At 42.3% G+C, this 18,047-nt stretch overlaps 1 protein-coding gene and 1 long non-coding RNA gene across 3 annotated transcripts in view; one reads left to right on the top strand and one right to left on the bottom strand.

Annotated features, from left to right (window-relative positions):
* The window catches only part of Fbxw2 (F-box and WD repeat domain containing 2), a 27,392-nt gene extending 16,271 nt beyond the window's left edge, over positions 1-11,121 (top strand). For both annotated transcript variants that reach the window (XM_052182269.1, XM_052182270.1), the window contains 5 exons: positions 420-614; positions 2,417-2,550; positions 4,918-5,004; positions 6,264-6,433; positions 10,452-11,121. In XM_052182269.1, the coding sequence (XP_052038229.1) occupies positions 420-614; positions 2,417-2,550; positions 4,918-5,004; positions 6,264-6,433; positions 10,452-10,740 (875 nt within the window). In that variant the 3' untranslated portion in view covers positions 10,741-11,121. The remainder of the gene's footprint in view (positions 1-419; positions 615-2,416; positions 2,551-4,917; positions 5,005-6,263; positions 6,434-10,451) is intronic.
* Positions 1-18,047, bottom strand: part of LOC127685273 (uncharacterized) — a 22,049-nt gene extending 4,002 nt beyond the window's left edge. The window contains exons 1-3 of the long non-coding RNA XR_007977811.1: positions 17,952-18,047; positions 15,381-15,447; positions 14,544-14,707 (exon numbers count right to left, since the gene is read on the bottom strand). This is a non-coding gene — a long non-coding RNA (uncharacterized LOC127685273). The remainder of the gene's footprint in view (positions 1-14,543; positions 14,708-15,380; positions 15,448-17,951) is intronic.

Genomic DNA, 18,047 nt, shown 5'->3' with positions numbered 1-18,047 from the left:
TGAGGCTTACCTTTACCCCATCTTAGAATGCACTGTGCTTTCCTAGTCAGCATTCCTTGTATCTCAGGACTGAGTCGTGAGTAAACAAGCATTCAAGTGTAAACATACAACCACAGATGACAATGGGCCCAATCCAATAGGAAAGTTCTTAATAGCCAGAGATTTATGAACTGTTTCAGGTAGAAGCCTAAAGGGAGGGCTTTGATGTCATTCTATAGCCAGAAAAATTAAGGAAAAAGACAAAAGTTTCAATTCTGTCTTAGTAAATTTAATGCCATTTTGAGGCCCAACAAGTCACATTATCTTGTCTGTTTAAAGCAGAACTACTACCGAGGCTCTATGGAGCCCCTCTTTAGGGTACTGACTTTCCTCATTCAGGGTGTTAGGTCACACTAACCTTCCTGGTTTTTCTCTTCAAGGGTCAGATGACTTGTCTGCAAAGCTGTGGGATGTAAGCACGGGGCAGTGCGTCTACGGCATCCAGACGCACACTTGTGCAGCTGTGAAGTTCGATGAACAGAAGCTTGTGACAGGCTCCTTTGACAACACTGTGGCCTGCTGGGAATGGAGTTCTGGAGCCAGGACCCAGCACTTCCGGGGGCACACGGGGGCGGGTGTGTTCTCCTTTTTCAAGGGTCTTTTCAATTACTTTAGCCATGCCTCATAAGACTGAGAGTCAAATATTTTAAGGTTTTTTTTGTTTGTTTGGTTGGTTCTTTTGGCTTGCATACTTGCTTTTAATCTACCATTTTCTCTTCTTAACCACTGAAGTTATTTTCCTGCATTTCAGTTACTTACATTTGGAATGTTTTCCACAATTTTGCTTTTCTTTAGCCTTTGAAACACTCTTCTATGTATGCTGGAAAAAGCAGCTGTCCGTCTCCCCCAGTGCATTTCTCTCTTGCTACACAGTCCTATTCTATACTACCACACTTAGACATTCAGACTATTCTACTTACAAACTTAGAGCTGAAAACCCCTGGGCAGAAAGAAGGTGGTTTATGGATTGTATGATCTTCACGGAGTACATGCAGTTAGTGGTTGGCTGCTAAGTGAGTAAAACAGGCAAACACCCTCAGCTATCATGAAGGGGATCTCTGTTCTAGAAGTCGTATTCATGGGCAGACTAATAGAACGTCTGCCTATCTTATTTATTCTTATATCCTGAGTTCCTTATGTTGTACCTGGTGCTTAGTATTTTTTAAAACCTAATTCGTATACAAAACACTCCTCCAATTAAACTCATATTAATTTTTTTTTTTTTAGTTTGCTCTAATTTTTTTTAGAAATCTATGGTTTATAGCCAAGTGTAGTGGAACACATGTTTAATCCCAGCACTTGGTAAGTAGAGACAGGCAGATCTCTGTGGGTCTGAGGCCAGCCTGGTCTACATAGTGAGTTCCAGGACAGCAGAGCTATATGGAGAAACCATATCTTAAAAAGCAAACAAAATAGAAGTCAAGGGCTTAGTACAGACCCCATCCATTAAAGTAATACCACACAGCTTTAGGACACAGTAATACCACAGCTTCTAGGTGATTTCATTCCTTACCTCTAAAAATGTTTCTTGACACTACTGGGCTTTTAATCCACGCTTTTGCTGTCCACTCTACCTTAATTTTTTTCATTTGTTTTTTTTTTCTTAATAAACTATATATATCCTTCATGTCCCAGCTCTAATATCTGTCTTCTCTGAAGTCTTATCGGATAGCCCCGGGCAGATTAGTCATTCTCTTCAGTGTTTCTCTAGCAATAGGTAACCTCTTTTTAAAAAACAAAAATAAAACTTTTCCCTCAGAGTCTTTAGAAGGAAAGACCAGCATCTTCATCTCTAGGTCCCCAATATCCTTCTGAGTTTGATAGACATTTAAAAGCAGACATTGAATATTCACTGTATGTCTTGAACTATTCGCTGGGTGTACGACGGTAAGAAATTAGGCACAGCTGAAAGGATGACTGCGTCTGACCTCTGAGACCCCTGTCCTCTGCCCTGGCCCTTAGGAGCCTGAGTGCTGTTCTGCAGCTTCCTTCCCTCCCTCCCATGTTTGCCTTACTATCACTGCAGATCTTAAAAGGGCTGTCTGGGCTTCTGTGTCCCCGTAAACTAAAGTGTGTGTGGTGTCAAGCAGGCAGCCCTAAGAAAGGGTGTCATCATTTCCATCTCGCTGAAGCTAACACAAATAGAAATTGAATTCTCTCAATTATTCTCAAAGTTTTCTCAACCTTAGGATAAACTATGGTAATAATAATAGGTTTAAAATAGATTTTCTTTCTGTCATAAAATTGCTATCATAAAATTGGATAGTTCAGTTCTTACAGTGCTCTGGTTAGTACAGCTAGGAGAATAAAGGCTACTGTTTTTACAAAGATCCAGTGACAGTGAAGCATGTCTAACTCTGACTGTTATATGCACTAGTGTTCAGTGTTGACTACAGTGATGAACTGGATATTCTGGTGAGTGGCTCTGCGGACTTCGCTGTGAAAGTATGGGCTTTATCTGCTGGAACATGCCTGAATACACTCACTGGGCATACTGAATGGGTCACCAAGGTAGGAAGACCAAAGGAATATCTTTGGGGCCAGGCTCCTCACTGGTGGGGAGTGGCACATGATAGACCTATGTATATTGTAGATAAATTATAGTGGGGTAGACTCACTCACTGGGCATGGTAGTATATAATAGTGAACAGCATGTAAAAGCCACTTTTATCTGGGTGTAGTGTCTATAATCCTGACACTTAAAAGGCAAAGGCAGAAATACTAGGAGTACAAGGCCAGCCTTGGGTACATAAAGATAACCTCAGATTCAGAACTGTAATTTTTGTTTCAGAAAAATAAGTGTTTGCAAGATAGAGATATAGTGAAGTGGTAGTCTGCTTGCCCAGCATGAGTCTCTTGGTTTGATCCTTCAGACACACAACAAAAACCAAAAAAAATAAAAATAAAATAAAAAATAAAAAAAAAATAAAAAAAACCTAAATAAAACCCCCATCACCACCAACCAAAAAAATTAGTATTTGATCTGGAAGGTGGTGGCGCACACCTTTAATCCCAGCACTTGGGAGGCAGAGGCAGGTGGATCTCCGAGTTTGAGGATAGCCAGGGCTACACAGAGAAACCCGTCTCAAAACAAAACAAAACAAAAAAATCAGTATTTGAAAAATGTGAGATAGGGAGGGGTGTTCAGTGATAGAATGGTATTAGTGAGTGGTGGCTATGTTCTGCAGACACACTTTTCTTAAGATCACTGTGCTATTATTTAACAGCCTGGGTATGTAAGAGTAAACAAAACAGACTTTGGACTGATCTGGTGGTTTTAACCTCACAGAGATGGTTAAGTAGAACTGTCAGAGAGGATTCTGTAATTAAGTTCTATGAAGGAGACATATAGTGAAACAGAGTCTAAAACTAGTTAGGTCAGCATTTTGAGAAGGGCAGAACAAGGTGACTAGGAGCTGGCTGCGGGAGGAGCAGAGAGAGTTGGTTCATATACATGTGTTCCGGTAGGAAAGCACCTGAAGGTCAGTGCAGCCGTGCTGTAAAGCAGAGAGCTGGTCTCACATGAGTTAGTGACCACAGTAAGGTTGGTAGATAACGAGAAGTCCATTAGGAAAACCAATGGAAGTTGGCTGGGCAATCTAAAATTTTCTCTGAATAAGTAAAACAAGTAAAAAAGTTAAGGTCAAGGAAATATGTGAGAAGATAGGGAACTGCTTGTTCATTTGTTAAACATAGAAATTATTTATCACCGGCAACTTTAGTGGGTGTGGTCTCAAGATTTTGCCTGTGATATGGACAGTTTCATGACCTGAACTCATCAGTTTTAAGATTACTAAGACCTAACAATAACAGATGACCCCAAGTACTGTGGAATTTTGCCTTTTACTGTTATTCCTGTTTACATGGTTCTATTGGATCTTCACTGCATTTATTTGAAGTAAAGTAATGGGCATTTTGCCTCATATCTTACAAATTAATAAACCAAAAAAGCAATTAAGTCAAGAATATAGCTCAGTGGGAGGCTCTGGGTTCAGTTTCTAACACTAAATGAACAACATACCAGCTACATGGTCTTTTCCAGAACTGCATAGTTTACCAGATCTCTGTGACCAGATTATAGATCTTATTCTGAGTCTGGTACTGTTTCCTTTGTGGCCCACCTACTCATGAAAACCAGATCATTTTGTTTTATCTTTGTGGGCATTTTTCTGTTCTTTATTTAAGGACTAGGTCTTTTCAGGTGGCCATGGTTGACCTGGTCTCACTATGTACACTACGCTAGCCTTGTTCTCATAGAGATCTGCATGTCTCTGCCTTCTACATGCTGGGATTAAAGACATGCATTTCCACACTTGGTTCCTTAAACTTAGGTTGAGTGTTTATGTTGTGTATGTATGTGTGTGTAAGTGTGCATGTCTGTGCCTAATAACAGCAGAAATAAATAATAAACCGAGTGCATTACTAGAGGTCAGACTGGGGCATGTACATGGTAAACAAGTGTTTTCCCATGCTACATCCCTAGTACACACCTTACAATTTTACAATTAGTCGTGATGTTAGCACTTCCAACTAAAGATAAGATTATTTGCTCCCACCTAACGATGGTGGGGAAGCAGAGGAGGGTGCATCTCTGAGTTTGTGGCCAGCTTGATCTACAGCGAGTTGCAGGACATCCAGGACTACACAGAGAAACCCTGTCTTAAGGGAGAGGGAGGAAGGGAGGGGGAGGTTCCCACAACTATTAACAGAATCTGGGTGTAATAAAAATGTTAGGAGTTAACCTAATAGTTTCATGTTATATATTCTAGTATATCTTAACAATTCAAGCTCATTTTCATATTTTAATTTAAAAGCAATATACAAGTAGTCAGGAACAGTGAAAAGTTCTTTGTGTAATGTAAATGCTTATGCTTATAGGTGGTTTTGCAGAAGTGCAAAGTCAAGTCTCTCTTGCACAGCCCTGGAGACTACATCCTCTTAAGTGCAGACAAATACGAGATCAAGGTAAGTCTTCTCCCCCTGTAATTTATCTCATCAAAGAAAAAAATAGCATATAAAAACTAAAAAGGTTTAACAAAGGGAGACCACTGCCAAGGAGAAGTCTCTCTCCCCCTCCCCCTTTCCTGAAACTAGGTTTCATTGTGCATCCCTGGCTGGTTGTCCTGGAACTCACTCTGTAGACCAGGCTGGCCTCAAACTCAGACATCCACTTGTCTCTGCTTACCTTAAAGGCATGTGCCAGCAGCACCTGGCAGTTCAAATCACCTTACACACATTGGAAATGGTATGATTCACCTGTCTGTATGCTGAGCAGTTTCTATGATTTGTAAAGGAAATATATCCAGGAGGCTGGTGAGAGTCAGTACCTGAGTTTAGATTTCTAGCACCCATTAAAAAGGCTAGGAATGGTGCTGAGGTGGCAGAGATAAGGGGACCCTGGAGGCCTGCCGGCCAGATAATACAGCCAAATGGATGAGCTGCAATCCCGTGAAGAGACCCTGTTTTAGAATATAGGGTGGGGGTGATTGAGGAAGCCACCCAGCGTCCACCTAGGCTTCCATATGAACTCACGCCTGTGTGCAAACACTGGCATGTACACACACAAGTGCAAGCACAGAAAAAAATTTTTCCCACATTTCCTTACTGTTGTTTCTTTGTGTATTTTCAGAGGGCTCAGCCATGTAGCCCAGACTGAACTTGTAATCCTCCTGCCTCATATCCTAAGCACTAAGACTCTTAAGGCTCATGCCTCATACCTTCCTCAGTTCTTAGATATAAACCTTGATTTGTTTTAACAGTTTGCTAATAATTTAGAGTATATTCATGTTTTTATTGCATTTTAAAACTTTCTTTGTAGTGTGCATTATCTTTATTTCGAAAGATTAAGGCTAGAGAGATGGCTCTGTGGTTAAGAGCACCAACTGCTCTTCCAGAGGTCCTAAGTTCAATTCCCAGTAACCAATGGTGGCTCACAACCATCTGTAGTAGAATCTGATGCCCTCTTCTGGTGTGTCTAAAAAGAGCAATGGTATACTCATATACATAAAATAAATTAATCTTTTTTTTTAAAGGTTAGATATTTTACCTAAGACCATATAGACTCAGGACTTAAGCCTGTGACTCTTGATTAAAACAGGAGTCTTGGCACTATATTCCCTTTGTGTCTTTTAACAGCTGCCACTTTTTTTTTCCTCAAGCCACATTGTATAAACACCAGTTTTTCTTTAGTAATCATCACACCCCCCCCCTTTTTTTTTTTCTAGATTTGGCCAATTGGGAGAGAAATCAACTGTAAGTGCTTAAAGACACTGTCTGTCTCCGAGGATAGAAGTATCTGCCTACAGCCAAGACTTCATTTTGATGGAAAATACATTGTCTGTAGTTCAGCCCTGGGTCTGTACCAGTGGGACTTTGCCAGTTATGATATTCTCAGGTAATGTTTCCTTGGGCCAGCATGTGCTCTGCCTTTGAGTCTTTACAGTTTAGTAGTCTAAAGAGAAAACTGAATATCTGAGTGTGAGGTCAGTGTCTTCTTTTGAAAAGTACTAACCAGTTAACAACAACAGGGTTGTCTATACAATACTGCACTCAGGCAAATGTTTTAGAAGCAATTGAAAAAGTGTCATAAGCTGAAACCTGATGGTCAGGGTACCATCCCTCTGTTACTGTGAATCATGAGCCCCTTCCCTTTCAGGATTCAAAACCTATTTTCTGGAAAATGGGGGTGTAGATGGAAACACCTTTCCAGCCTCCTTCTGGTCTAATATTTTAAGTTTGATTTCATTGTTGTTTGGTCCTGACCAAATAAAGTCTAGTCAGTAAGTGGCCTTCTGTTGAATAGTAAACTATTTACCAGGTAAACTATGATTCATTTTCTCCACAGTAATTTTATAAGTTTCAGTAACAATTTTGTATCCCACTGAATACTTCGTAGGAATGGGAAGTTTATGTTGGCATGCGTGAGTGTTGTGTGATGAGAGAATTTACTTTGAGGAAAGACTTGAATTTAGGCATCAGAGTCAAAGACGTATATCATGTCCTGTGGTCTTTTTCTAAATTTGTGCTTATGGTGAGGACCTAGGACAGGATGTTTGTGTCTGAGTCATAGAATAATTAATTAGGATTCAGAGCTCTTAGAATCATTTCTCAAGTGGTTGTACTTTAAGAAAAAGGCAGAAGCAGCCTAAAAATTAGTCCTGAAGGAGCCCTATATCCACATCTCCTAATCCAGTGTTCATACAGCCATGGCTGTATTTCTAGTAGGCTAGAAGCTAAAGGCACCAAAAGTGAGAAGAAACTTTGAAAAGAACCCAAGCCAGTATTGTCGGTGCTATAATCTCAGCATTTGGCAGGTATGGGTAGGAGAATCGAGTTCAGAGTCCTCCTTAAACTACATAGTGATTTTAGAGGTTAAACCATGTGAATCCTTTACTCAAAAAACAAAAATAAAGAATCAGTGAGATAACAGAGTGAGGAAAGGTGCTGGATTCCTGGAACCCAGAAGGAGAGAGAGAGAACTGACTCCTCCAAGTTGTCATGTGATAAACAGGGGTGGGAGTGGAGGGGTGGCAGTATCAGTGACCATAAGAGAAACCATCTCCTTTTCAGTTGAATTGTGCCTTTACTGTGAGCTGTCCATCTGGGGAGGGCTCTAAAGGTAAGGTGGAATAGGGGTGACACTGGTTCAGTGCTTCTGTCTCTAATGAGTCCTCAGAGAAAGTTCTAGTGATGTTTTAGAGTTTGGACAAATAAGCTTTAACTAATGAACCTACATGATTGTTTGTTGGTAGGAAGTGCTAGGTTTAATGTTGGAAAGAAACAATTTCATCTCTGCCTTTTCCATCTTCAAACACAAATTAAGGAAACCTTTTTGAAATCCTAGCACAAATCCTGTGGCCTCAGTTCCTAGGAACTTTCAAGTTTTGAAGCTAATTTAAACAAAACAAACCCCAACAACACACACACGCACACGCACACGCATGTGCGTGTGTAGTGCATTGTACTGGAGAATCCCTGTGATCTTGAACAGCGAGGTTCCTCAATCCAGGGCGCAGACAGCCAGTAGGACTGCTTACTTTTCACTACAGTTTCTCTGTGTAGCTCTGGCTGTCCTGGAACATGCTTCAGAGACCAGGCTGGCCTTAAACAACAAAACTACAGTCTGTGGGCGACTCTTCACCTTTCCAAGCAGCCTGGCTTCATGCTTTGTGTAGATGGTGCTGGGCTTATCACACTTGGTAGCTGTTTTTGTTTCCCCCCCTAGTTTCCTTTTGGCTCTTTATAGGAATTTGTGTCTCTGTCCTTTGTGCCACTGCTTTGTTATGAGGTTTTGAAGATCTACCTGTGATTCCGGTATTCTGATGTACACTGGGAAACATAGCTAATTACAGAGCTGGGTATGTCTTGATAGTAGATATCTGCCTAGTTTGTATGGCATGCTGGACTTAACTCCCAATATTATAAACGTTGTTATGGTTTTTTGTTTTGTTTTCCATTTTCAGTCCAGGAAGATGAACTTATGCTCTGGTCTAGTTTTCACACTGAGGACCAGTTGGTGACTGTTTTACTAGTCTCACAGACTATAGTCCTGGTGGGTGTTTCCCCATAACCCCTTCCCTAAGGTCTCAGTATAGCCCTGGCTATCCTGGAATTTAGAAGTCTGCTTCCCTCTGCCTGCCCAGCTGGGTGTCTCCTATATGAGTAAACTGTAGCTGTCTTCAAGCACACCAGAAGAGGGCATCACATCCTATTATAGATGGATGTGAGCCACCATGTGGTTGCTGAGACTTGAACTCAAGACCTCTAGAAGAGCAATCAGTGCTCTTAACCACTGAGCCATCTCTCCAGCCTATAAGATGCCTTAATATCACAAAATTTTGTTGTCTTTTTGTATTTTGTTTTTGAAGATGGCCTAACTCTGTAGTCCAGACTGGACTTCAATTTATGATTCTCCTGACTGAGTCTCCCAGGTGCGTAGGTTATTGGTTATGAGCTGCCATAGCCAGCTTTACAGTTGTTTTTGTTTTCAGTCAGAGATTATAAATTGTAAGAGGAGCATGTGCCCATTATAGAAAAAAATTTTGAGTTGTGTTCCTAGGATGTGCTACCAGGTCTAGACACAACACACAATTGTTTATTCACTCCTCCATGCTCTCACTGCAGTTATCTGGCCTGTGCTTGCTCTTGGTGGTTGTCTCTTACCCCTTTGTGGGAACTGAAGCTCTGTCTTACTAAGTTTCATGCCCAACACATGGTAAATGATAGGTTAAAAAAAAATGACCCTCCCTTCCTAGTGTCAAGTTCAAATCTAGGGGGGGTCTTAGAAGGGGGTAACTTTTTCTTTGAATCTAGTTCATGTTTCCTAGAACTTGTAGTGGGAGGCCTTTTCTACCCACACTCTGCTGAGTGACAGTAATGATGTGTTGTTTCTCTGTCCCTGACATTCTGTACTGCTCTAGCTCAGTGGTTCGCAGCCTGCCTCATGTTGTGGTGACACCAGACAGAATTATTTCATTGCTACTTCATAACTATAATTTTGCTACTGTTAAGAATTGTAGTGGAAACATCTGTTTTTCAATGGTCTTAGGTGACCCCTGTGAAAGGATTGTACCCACAGGTTGAGAAATGCTGCTCTAGCTAATAGCCTTGACTGCTCTTACTTGCCGAGTTTACCAGCCACCCCCGTTCTAGTCGGCCTCTTGGACATAAGCCAGTTGCTGGTGTCCTTGTCAACACCTAAACTAATCCCCCCAACCAAAGAAGCCTAAAGGGGTTGCCATGGGAAAGTGTAGACCTCACCTCAGCTCTTTTCCTAGAAACTCCAAACAAAACATCTGACTTTTCCTGTCAATCTTGTGCTTGACACATGGAAGCTTCTTTGATTTTTGTTTTTCTTTTTTCATCGGTGCAGCTATTGTATTGAGTCTCCAATGTTGTGCCTTAGTCATTGATATTTAGGAACTGCCACCCTATGAAAATTGAGACTGATTTCCCAACTTAGCCGGTTGTTTCTAAAACCTATGAATCCACTGTTAATAGATGCTTATAAATTACTGGCAATTTTTACTATCTCTAGCCAGTAGTACTTTTAGAGGAAAAGTCATTTAGTTTTGTCCTAGGCTTTCAGATGTTCCTGAGGATGAATCAGGCTTTTGTACCTTACTAGTAGGAGCTGACTCTCTCATTCTGGTTTTCATCCCTAACTGACAGATTGTGTAAACCCCTGCCTGTGTGTCAGTTCTTTATGTCTTAAGAGTATAAATGACTAAATAAAGTGGTTTTAAAATATGAATTATAAGTTAACTTGTAGGATCCTTTCAAGGCTAGATGGATATTTTTATCCTCAGTTTCTTTTATCCAAAATTCTTATTAGCTCTAAATTTGCTTGGGAGTTTTAAGTGTCTCCAGCAATGTTTCCTTTGCCTCATGACCCTGAACTCTCTTCCTAATAGGGTCATCAAGACACCTGAGGTAGCAAACTTGGCCTTGCTTGGCTTTGGAGATGTCTTCGCCCTGCTGTTTGACAACCACTACCTATACATCATGGACTTGAGGACAGAGAGCCTAATTAGCCGCTGGCCTCTGCCAGAGTACAGGAAATCAAAGAGAGGCTCCAGCTTCCTGGCAGGCGAAGCTTCCTGGCTGAATGGATTGGATGGACACAATGACACTGGCTTAGTCTTTGCCACCAGCATGCCTGACCACAGTATTCACCTGGTCTTATGGAAGGAGCATGGTTGACACCAGGAGCTACCATCGCTGACTGACTTTGGGTGCCAGGGCTGCGGGTTTTGGGTGCAACGTCTATGGCAGCCAACTGCATGAACCAAAGTTCTCACCTAACGGTATCATCACGCAGTGCACAATCATTTATCTGTTTGCCAGGGGCCAGGGCTGGGGCGGGGAGGGCTTGTTTTACTGACATACACTGCAGCATGCTAATGGGATACACCATTGACTTCATTTGTACTTAGTTATGTTGGTCAGTATAAGCAGTTGCATTTTTGGATTTATCTTTCTGAGTGGAATATTGAGTAAAGAAAGTTAAATGATTCACTAATCTGCTAATTGGTTGCCCATAAAATCACTTGGAGTCTGTTATTAAAAAATTTTTTCCCAATAGCTTTTGTGCAAAATTGAAGCATAGGGTACTATATAATGTTATAGCAACTTTTCTCATATGGGGCTTAGATTTTACAAGAGCCATTGTTTTGGTTTGGGGGTTGTTTTTTTTTTTTTTTTTTTTTTTTTGGTTTTTCGAGACAGGGTTTCTCTATGTAGTCCTGGAACTCACTCTGTAGACCAGGCTGGCCTCGAAATCCGCCTGCCTCTACCTCCTAAGTGCTGGGATTACAGGCGTGCGCCACCACGCCCGGCTTTTGGTTTTTTTTTTTTTTTTAAAGATTTATTTATTTATTATATGTAAGTACACTGTAGCTGTCTTCAGACATCAGAAGGAGGGCATCAGATCTCTTTAAGGATGGCTGTGAGCCACCATGTGGGTGCTGGGATTTGAACTCGTGACCTTCAGAAGAGCAGTTGATGCTCTTACCCACTGAGCCATCTCTCCAGCCCACAAGAGCCATTGTTAAAACATCTTTGAATTCTGTGACATCCATTAACTTTCTACTAGATCCCTTAATTCTAGAAGATGTCTTCCAACGCAGATCTGAGTCTGCTGGTTGACTGCACTAGACTATAAACCATAGTTCTGGCAGAGGCAGGGTTGGCCACGTTAAGATATAAAGGTTTTCTGAAGCTTTAGTTTACATGAGAAAAGCTGGCCCCTAACTGGCTGGTGGCACAGGTGACCTGGAGTGATAAAAAGCTCTGAGCTGGAAACCATGTGCTTTTTCTGGTCCATCTCCTCAGATGTGTAATCAGGTAAGATTCCTTCAGGCTAAAATATACACTTTTACACACACATAAATATATACACGTACACATTTGCATATACGTATGTGCACATAAATACCTATTTTGAGATAGAAAATATACTAGACACTGACAATAAAGCAAATTAATCTGATAAAACTATTTCCAGGACAGGAAAAAAAAAATGCTTACTAGATTTTATTCTCCCTTCCCTAATTTTCTGATTAACTACTAAGTAAGAAAATCTACTTTTTTTTTTTTTAGTTCTAGTACCCATGTCAGATGTTTACAACTGCTTATACCTGCAGCTCCAGAGAGTTCTAACATTGCCTCTGGGGTTGGGTGTACATATCCCCACCACAGAAAACAGTGGATATGAGTTCAAGACTGGTCTAGTCTGTAAAGTGTGTTCCAGGACAACTGGGGCTACACAAGAGAAACCAAAAATAAAACTTAAAAGCACACAACAAGAACTGGAGTGGCTCCAGTTAAAAGAGCTTGTGTAAGACTCAGGTTCGATTCTCCACACCCACATTATATTTATCATTCCAACTACAAATCCAATTCCAGGGGATAGGATGCCCTCTGCCTCTGCCAGCACCAACATACACATGGTGCACATAAATTCACACAGGTACACATACATATATATAAATAACAAATCTTTTCAAAAATTCAGTCCTCATACCACAATAAAATAAACCATAGGAGAATCGGGCTCAAGGGCAGCTTGGGCTACATGATGTTCTGTACCCATAAAGAAGAGGAAAGAAAAGCACAGTGCAGATAAGAATGTTGGCTAGGTTAAAGCTTTAGAAAACAGCAGCAAGAGGATCAGAAGTCTCCTCAGGTCCATAAGGTACATAGTGGGTTGGATTTTTTTTTTCTGCCTGAGACAGGGTTTCTCTGTGTAGCCCTGGCTGTCCTGGAACTCACTCTGTAGTCCAGGCTGGCCTCGAGCTGAGAAATCCACCTGCCTTTGCCTCCCAAATGCTGGGATTAAAAGGCGTGCGCCACCACCGACGCTTTTAAGTCTTATTTTTATTTTATGTATATGATTTGTTTTGTCTGCATGTGTCTGTGAGCCGCGTTTGCCTGGCGCCTATAAAGGCCAGAAGAGGCCATCAGATCCCTTGGAACTGGAGTTACAGGATGTTACAAACCATCAAGTCCTTGCTGGGAATGGAACTTCCAGGTCCTCTGGAAGAGCAGCCAGTGCTCTTAACCACTGAGACATCTCTCCAGCCCCAGCAAGAACTATCTTAAGGTCCAAGCTCAGAAAGAAAACAAAAACAAAACAACTGCTGAGCAGAAAGAACAAATTCAATGACTGAAAGATTCAGGTGGGTAAACATGAGTATCAATTATGTAACTATGTGACGTGTACATCTAGTATGTAAGTGCAAGTTAGGGACTTTCACTACCACAGAAGGTATTAAACATTTTGCATGCTTGTTGACTGGTTTAAATATCGACTTCATGTACCAAAAGCGAAAAATAAACACACAAAGAGCAAAATCTTCCCAAGAGAAATATAATTCACAAACAAAAATGTAATCCTTTTTGGAAAAAATTTGACTTAAGTTCATACCTTAAAATTATCATAAAAACAGCATAAAAGAAATTCAGATGGTTGAGCATTTATACACTTACTGCATACTGAATCCAAGTTATAGAATAGTCACTACCATCAATAGGATAAACATCACTGGGGTCCTAACCTAAGTACTACATTTAGCAAAAGCAACGTTTGAAAACAAGTGCTTTACCAACAGCTTGCTTCCTGTACAGTCCCTTAACACTCACTTTGTTTTGTCTTTTTCTTTCGGGGAGTGGGTGTTTGAAAGAGGTTTCTCTGTGTATTGCCTTGGCTGTCCTGGAACTCACCCTGAAGTATAGGCAGGCCTCAAGCTCAGATAACCTGCCTGTGCCTCCCGAGTCCTGGAATTAAAGGCGTGCGCCAACACCGCCTAGCTACTTTAACAATCCTATCTTGAACTGGGTGAGACCTACTTTGGAAAACGAAGAAAATGACACCTTGAGTTACAGAGGTCATAAAAGCATTTGAACTTCCTGATAGGCAACTGCTTAGTCACTTAAATAGCTGAACAACGCGCTAAGAAACGGGATGCACATCCATTATCAGAAGAAAACTACCACTCCTAACAAGCAATTCAGGGGGGTGGTGAAGCGGGGGCGACTTGTCATTCTCTCCCGCTATGGTCGCATCGATCCCGCCCGCCGGCTTCCCACTTCTCAGGGATTTACACACTGTGACCGCGTCCCTGGAGCAGACAGCAGCTCCTGTTACCTCTGCTGGGAGGACCCCATCCCGGGAGCACTGCCCGCTCGGCCGGGCTCCGTCTCCCGGAGACCGGGCGAGTTGGAGTGAGAGTCTTTAAGCTCGGAGTCCGTGGGGGCCAGGGGATCGTGACATCCCCCGGGATCTCCCCTCAAAGAACTGGACAGCATTCGGGGGATTCGGGCTCCCCTGGTTCTCCGCGTCACGCCGCCTCGGACCCGGTCCTCTCACACCGCGGAGCGCCCTCCGCCGCGCCAGGATCGGGCGCCCGGTAGGGATCCCGCCGAGGGAGAAGGGCGGGCCGGCGGGAGCCCCACGGCCGGAAGGGGCTTGCCTCGCAAGCTGGACGGCCTCCGGCCCGGCTCACCTTCAGGTCGTTTTCTGGAAGGTACTTGCAGTGCCGCGCTATCTCCACATAATACTTGTCCAGATCCAGCTGCGCCATTTTAAGACGAACACGCCGCGTCGTCGCCAGCGGCGGAGGCCGAAGCCGGAACCCTCCTTACGTCACGTCCGACCCGTGAGTGGCGTCTGCGCAGTGACGTCAAAGACTCCCCTGAGCCCTGACACGCCCCGCGTCCTCTGGGGCGGAACTCAGGGCCGCCGGTCTCCACGAGAACCCAGCGGTCCTGCTGATAAAACCTAGGGACCCGTAGCTCTCTGCTGCGGGGAGTGCTGGGATTTGTAGTTTTAATGAAATGCTCCTCTGCTCATACTCTTGCAACAGGCTTCACCTCCGGAAAACCAGATGAGACTTTTTATAGGGAAGACCACGAAGTGAGTAATTGAGAATTCCCTAGCTCTCACTCCTACTGTGTAAAGCACACTGTCAGTATCTTCAGTTAAAGTTAGGCTTACTGTTACCACCGTTCCAGGTCTAGTGAAGACCTGGACTAGACGGTTTGAACAGATTAAACACCCCCAATTTAATAACAAATATTAAAGCCAATTTCTGTACAAATACTGGAGCTTTTTTTCTGTTCAATTCTCATAAGACTGACAGAAATGCAAAACTTAACACTTGTTACTTGCCCCAAATATCAAAGGAAACAGAAGAACTGGAGCCTAGACTGGAAAACAGGCTATACCCAGCTCCCACAATAGACAAAAATCTCTATCATTGTTGCTGGATAGATTGTTCAGTATTTAGGAACACTTCCAGAGGACCCAAGTTCTATTACCAGCACTCAACATAACTACTCACAAGTCCAGTCCAGTTCCAGGAAGACCCAACTCCCTCTTCTGGGCACTGCATGTAGTGCAGAAGTATACTTGAAGGGAAAACAAATAAAATAATAAAATTATAAATTAATGTATAGAGGCTAGAAAGATGACTCAGTGCTTAAGAGCACCGGCTGCTCTTCCAGTGCAGGAATTCTGGCATGCAGGAATACATGCAGATAGAGCACTCATACATAAATCTTTAAAATCCTTAATGGGTAAAAACTGTCCTCAACCTGTAATTTATTTCTGCTAGAGATAAACAAATATAATAAATTACTCATGGCATGTTAGAAAGTGATAGTTGTTAAAGAAAACATCTGGCATACTAAGGAGAATGGGTTGATACAATATTAAGAATTAACCTGGTCGGGCAGGTTAATTAAAATGCCTTTAATCCCAGCACTTGGGAGGCAGAGGCAGGCAGATTTCTGAGTTCGAGGCTAGCCTGGTCTACACAGTGAGTTCTGGATAGCCAGGGCTACACAGAGAAATCCTGTCTCAAAAAACAAAAAAAGAAAAAGAAAAGAGAAAGAATTAACTTGGTCTGGAGAGATGGCTCAGCGGTTAAGAGAACTGACTGCTCTTCCAAAGGTCCTGAGTTCAAATCCCAGCAGCCACATGCTGGCTCACAACCATCTCTAAGGGGATCTGATGCTCTCCTCTAGTGTACTCACATACATAAAAATAAATCTCTTTGAAAATATTTTTTTAAAAATAGAATTAACTAATCAGCTGGCCATAGTAGACCACATATTTGAACCTAGCACTAGTGAGGCAGGTGGATAACTGTGAGTTTTAGGATAGCCTGGTCTAAAACAAAGTTGGAAAAGTGGGAAGTTGTAAGAAAGATACCTAATGAAACATATCTAGATCTTTCGAGGAAGAGCCATACCAAAGTGACTGGAGATCAGAAGAAAATCCATTTATTTTTCTTTTGATATAATGGGTAGCTATTGTTAAGATTTTAAACAGAGATGCAAAATGATGAAACTTATTTGGCTTTTGTAAAATTTTGTTTTGGTTGGTTGGTTGGTTGGTTTGCATCATCTTCTTAGCCTCTTGACTCCCATTTTTAAAAATAGAATTCAAACACCCCTCCAAGAAGTCAGAAATGTGATTTCTATTCTTCAAGGATTGGTTTCTACAATGTAAACCATCTGATAGTCCATTTTTTTCCTTGATTATATACCCTTCTAGCATGGCTTCTTGAGGTAACCCAAACTAAAAGACCCAGGGCACATCAAAGCATTCTGGAGATCTGAGAAGTAATCACTGTCCAAATATATGTTGGGCACATCAAAGAGGCAACCTGACCCTGGTTCTCTCCAGAAGGAGAGCAGAGTGAGTGTGTACCTGTAAATTCTTTGGCAGTCAGTGGGAGCTTTCAGATAACTACAGACAATCACTAAGGCTCAGAAGTTGGAAATATACTGACAAAGTAATGAAGGGAGCTGCAGCCCCTCCCCCCCATTTTACTTTGTCCCTGGAGTTTGGTTATATTTTCAGGTAGCTAAATAAATAAATTGGAGTGGGGGCATTGCAAATATTTTCTGTGTATCATAGCACTTGTATGGTGGAGGCAGCAGAATCAGGAATGCAAGGCCATCCTCAGCTATACAGTGAACTGGAGACAAGTCTGGATTACATGAGACCTTGTCTCAAAATTAAAATCCAAGTTTTTCTTTTATTTGCACTAGTAAATTCTCTCGACAGCTGTGTTTTGATATTGCTATCCCCATCCTATTTGTGAGTATACTAGGGTTCAGAGAGGAACGGACTTGTCAGACATTCCCCATTTAGTGCGAGCTTGTTTGAAGCGGAGTTTGGCTTCCCTCTCCCACTAAAGGTACACTGCCTCTGCTGTTTCTAGTCTGTCTTGAGTTCTGAGAGAAGTTAGTGAGCTCAAAGTATGGCACTCTGATCACACATTGGCACACAGGCGAGCCATCTTTATTTTAGGAAAGACTATGTCCTATAGTTAGGACATAGATCAGAGAGGATGCAGATGAAATTGCCAACAGAGGTAGTTCGTTTATAGATAAAAAATAATCACGGCTTTTACAGAGGACCGGCTCTGGGCCTCCAAAAATATCAGACCACAACCTCTATGGAAATATTAAGATTTCTGTGTCGCTGAGAGAAGACACCCAAAGTATGAATAACTTCCCCCAAGAACATATAGTGTCAGTGAACTTTTTAATTCTTCAGCCTTTACAATAGGACCTCCTAGTTGTCCTTCGTGTTGAATCTCTCCTGAGCTCCCGGAAGGCCAAGGGCCTGTGGTCTGGAACGTGCTGTAACCACAAACGGCAATTATGGAAATGACCCGCGCTTTAGGCTACACAGCTTAAACCAACCTCAAACCTGCACGAGCAAAGCTTTGCATCCTGGGGCATGCAGGAAATCTCACTCGGGAGGCTGGAGCAGAATTCAAGGTCAGCCCGACTTACAAGAGTTCCAGCCCATCCTTCCCCTCCAGAAGTCACTACTAAGGACCGCTGTAACAAACTCCGTCTGAACACGGAATTGGAGTTACCGAACCGATGCCAACCTGTAAGCAGAGTTCCGGGCGGCCGTGACTAGTTTGGCGCGTCGTCGGGGAGACCTGGAGGCGTGAGCGGTTGGCCTGGACGCGCTTCCGGGAACT

Source organism: Apodemus sylvaticus, chromosome 5, assembly GCF_947179515.1.
Source record: "Apodemus sylvaticus chromosome 5, mApoSyl1.1, whole genome shotgun sequence".
NCBI lineage: Eukaryota > Metazoa > Chordata > Mammalia > Rodentia > Muridae > Apodemus > Apodemus sylvaticus.
This window is presented reverse-complemented; position numbering and strand designations above follow the sequence as displayed.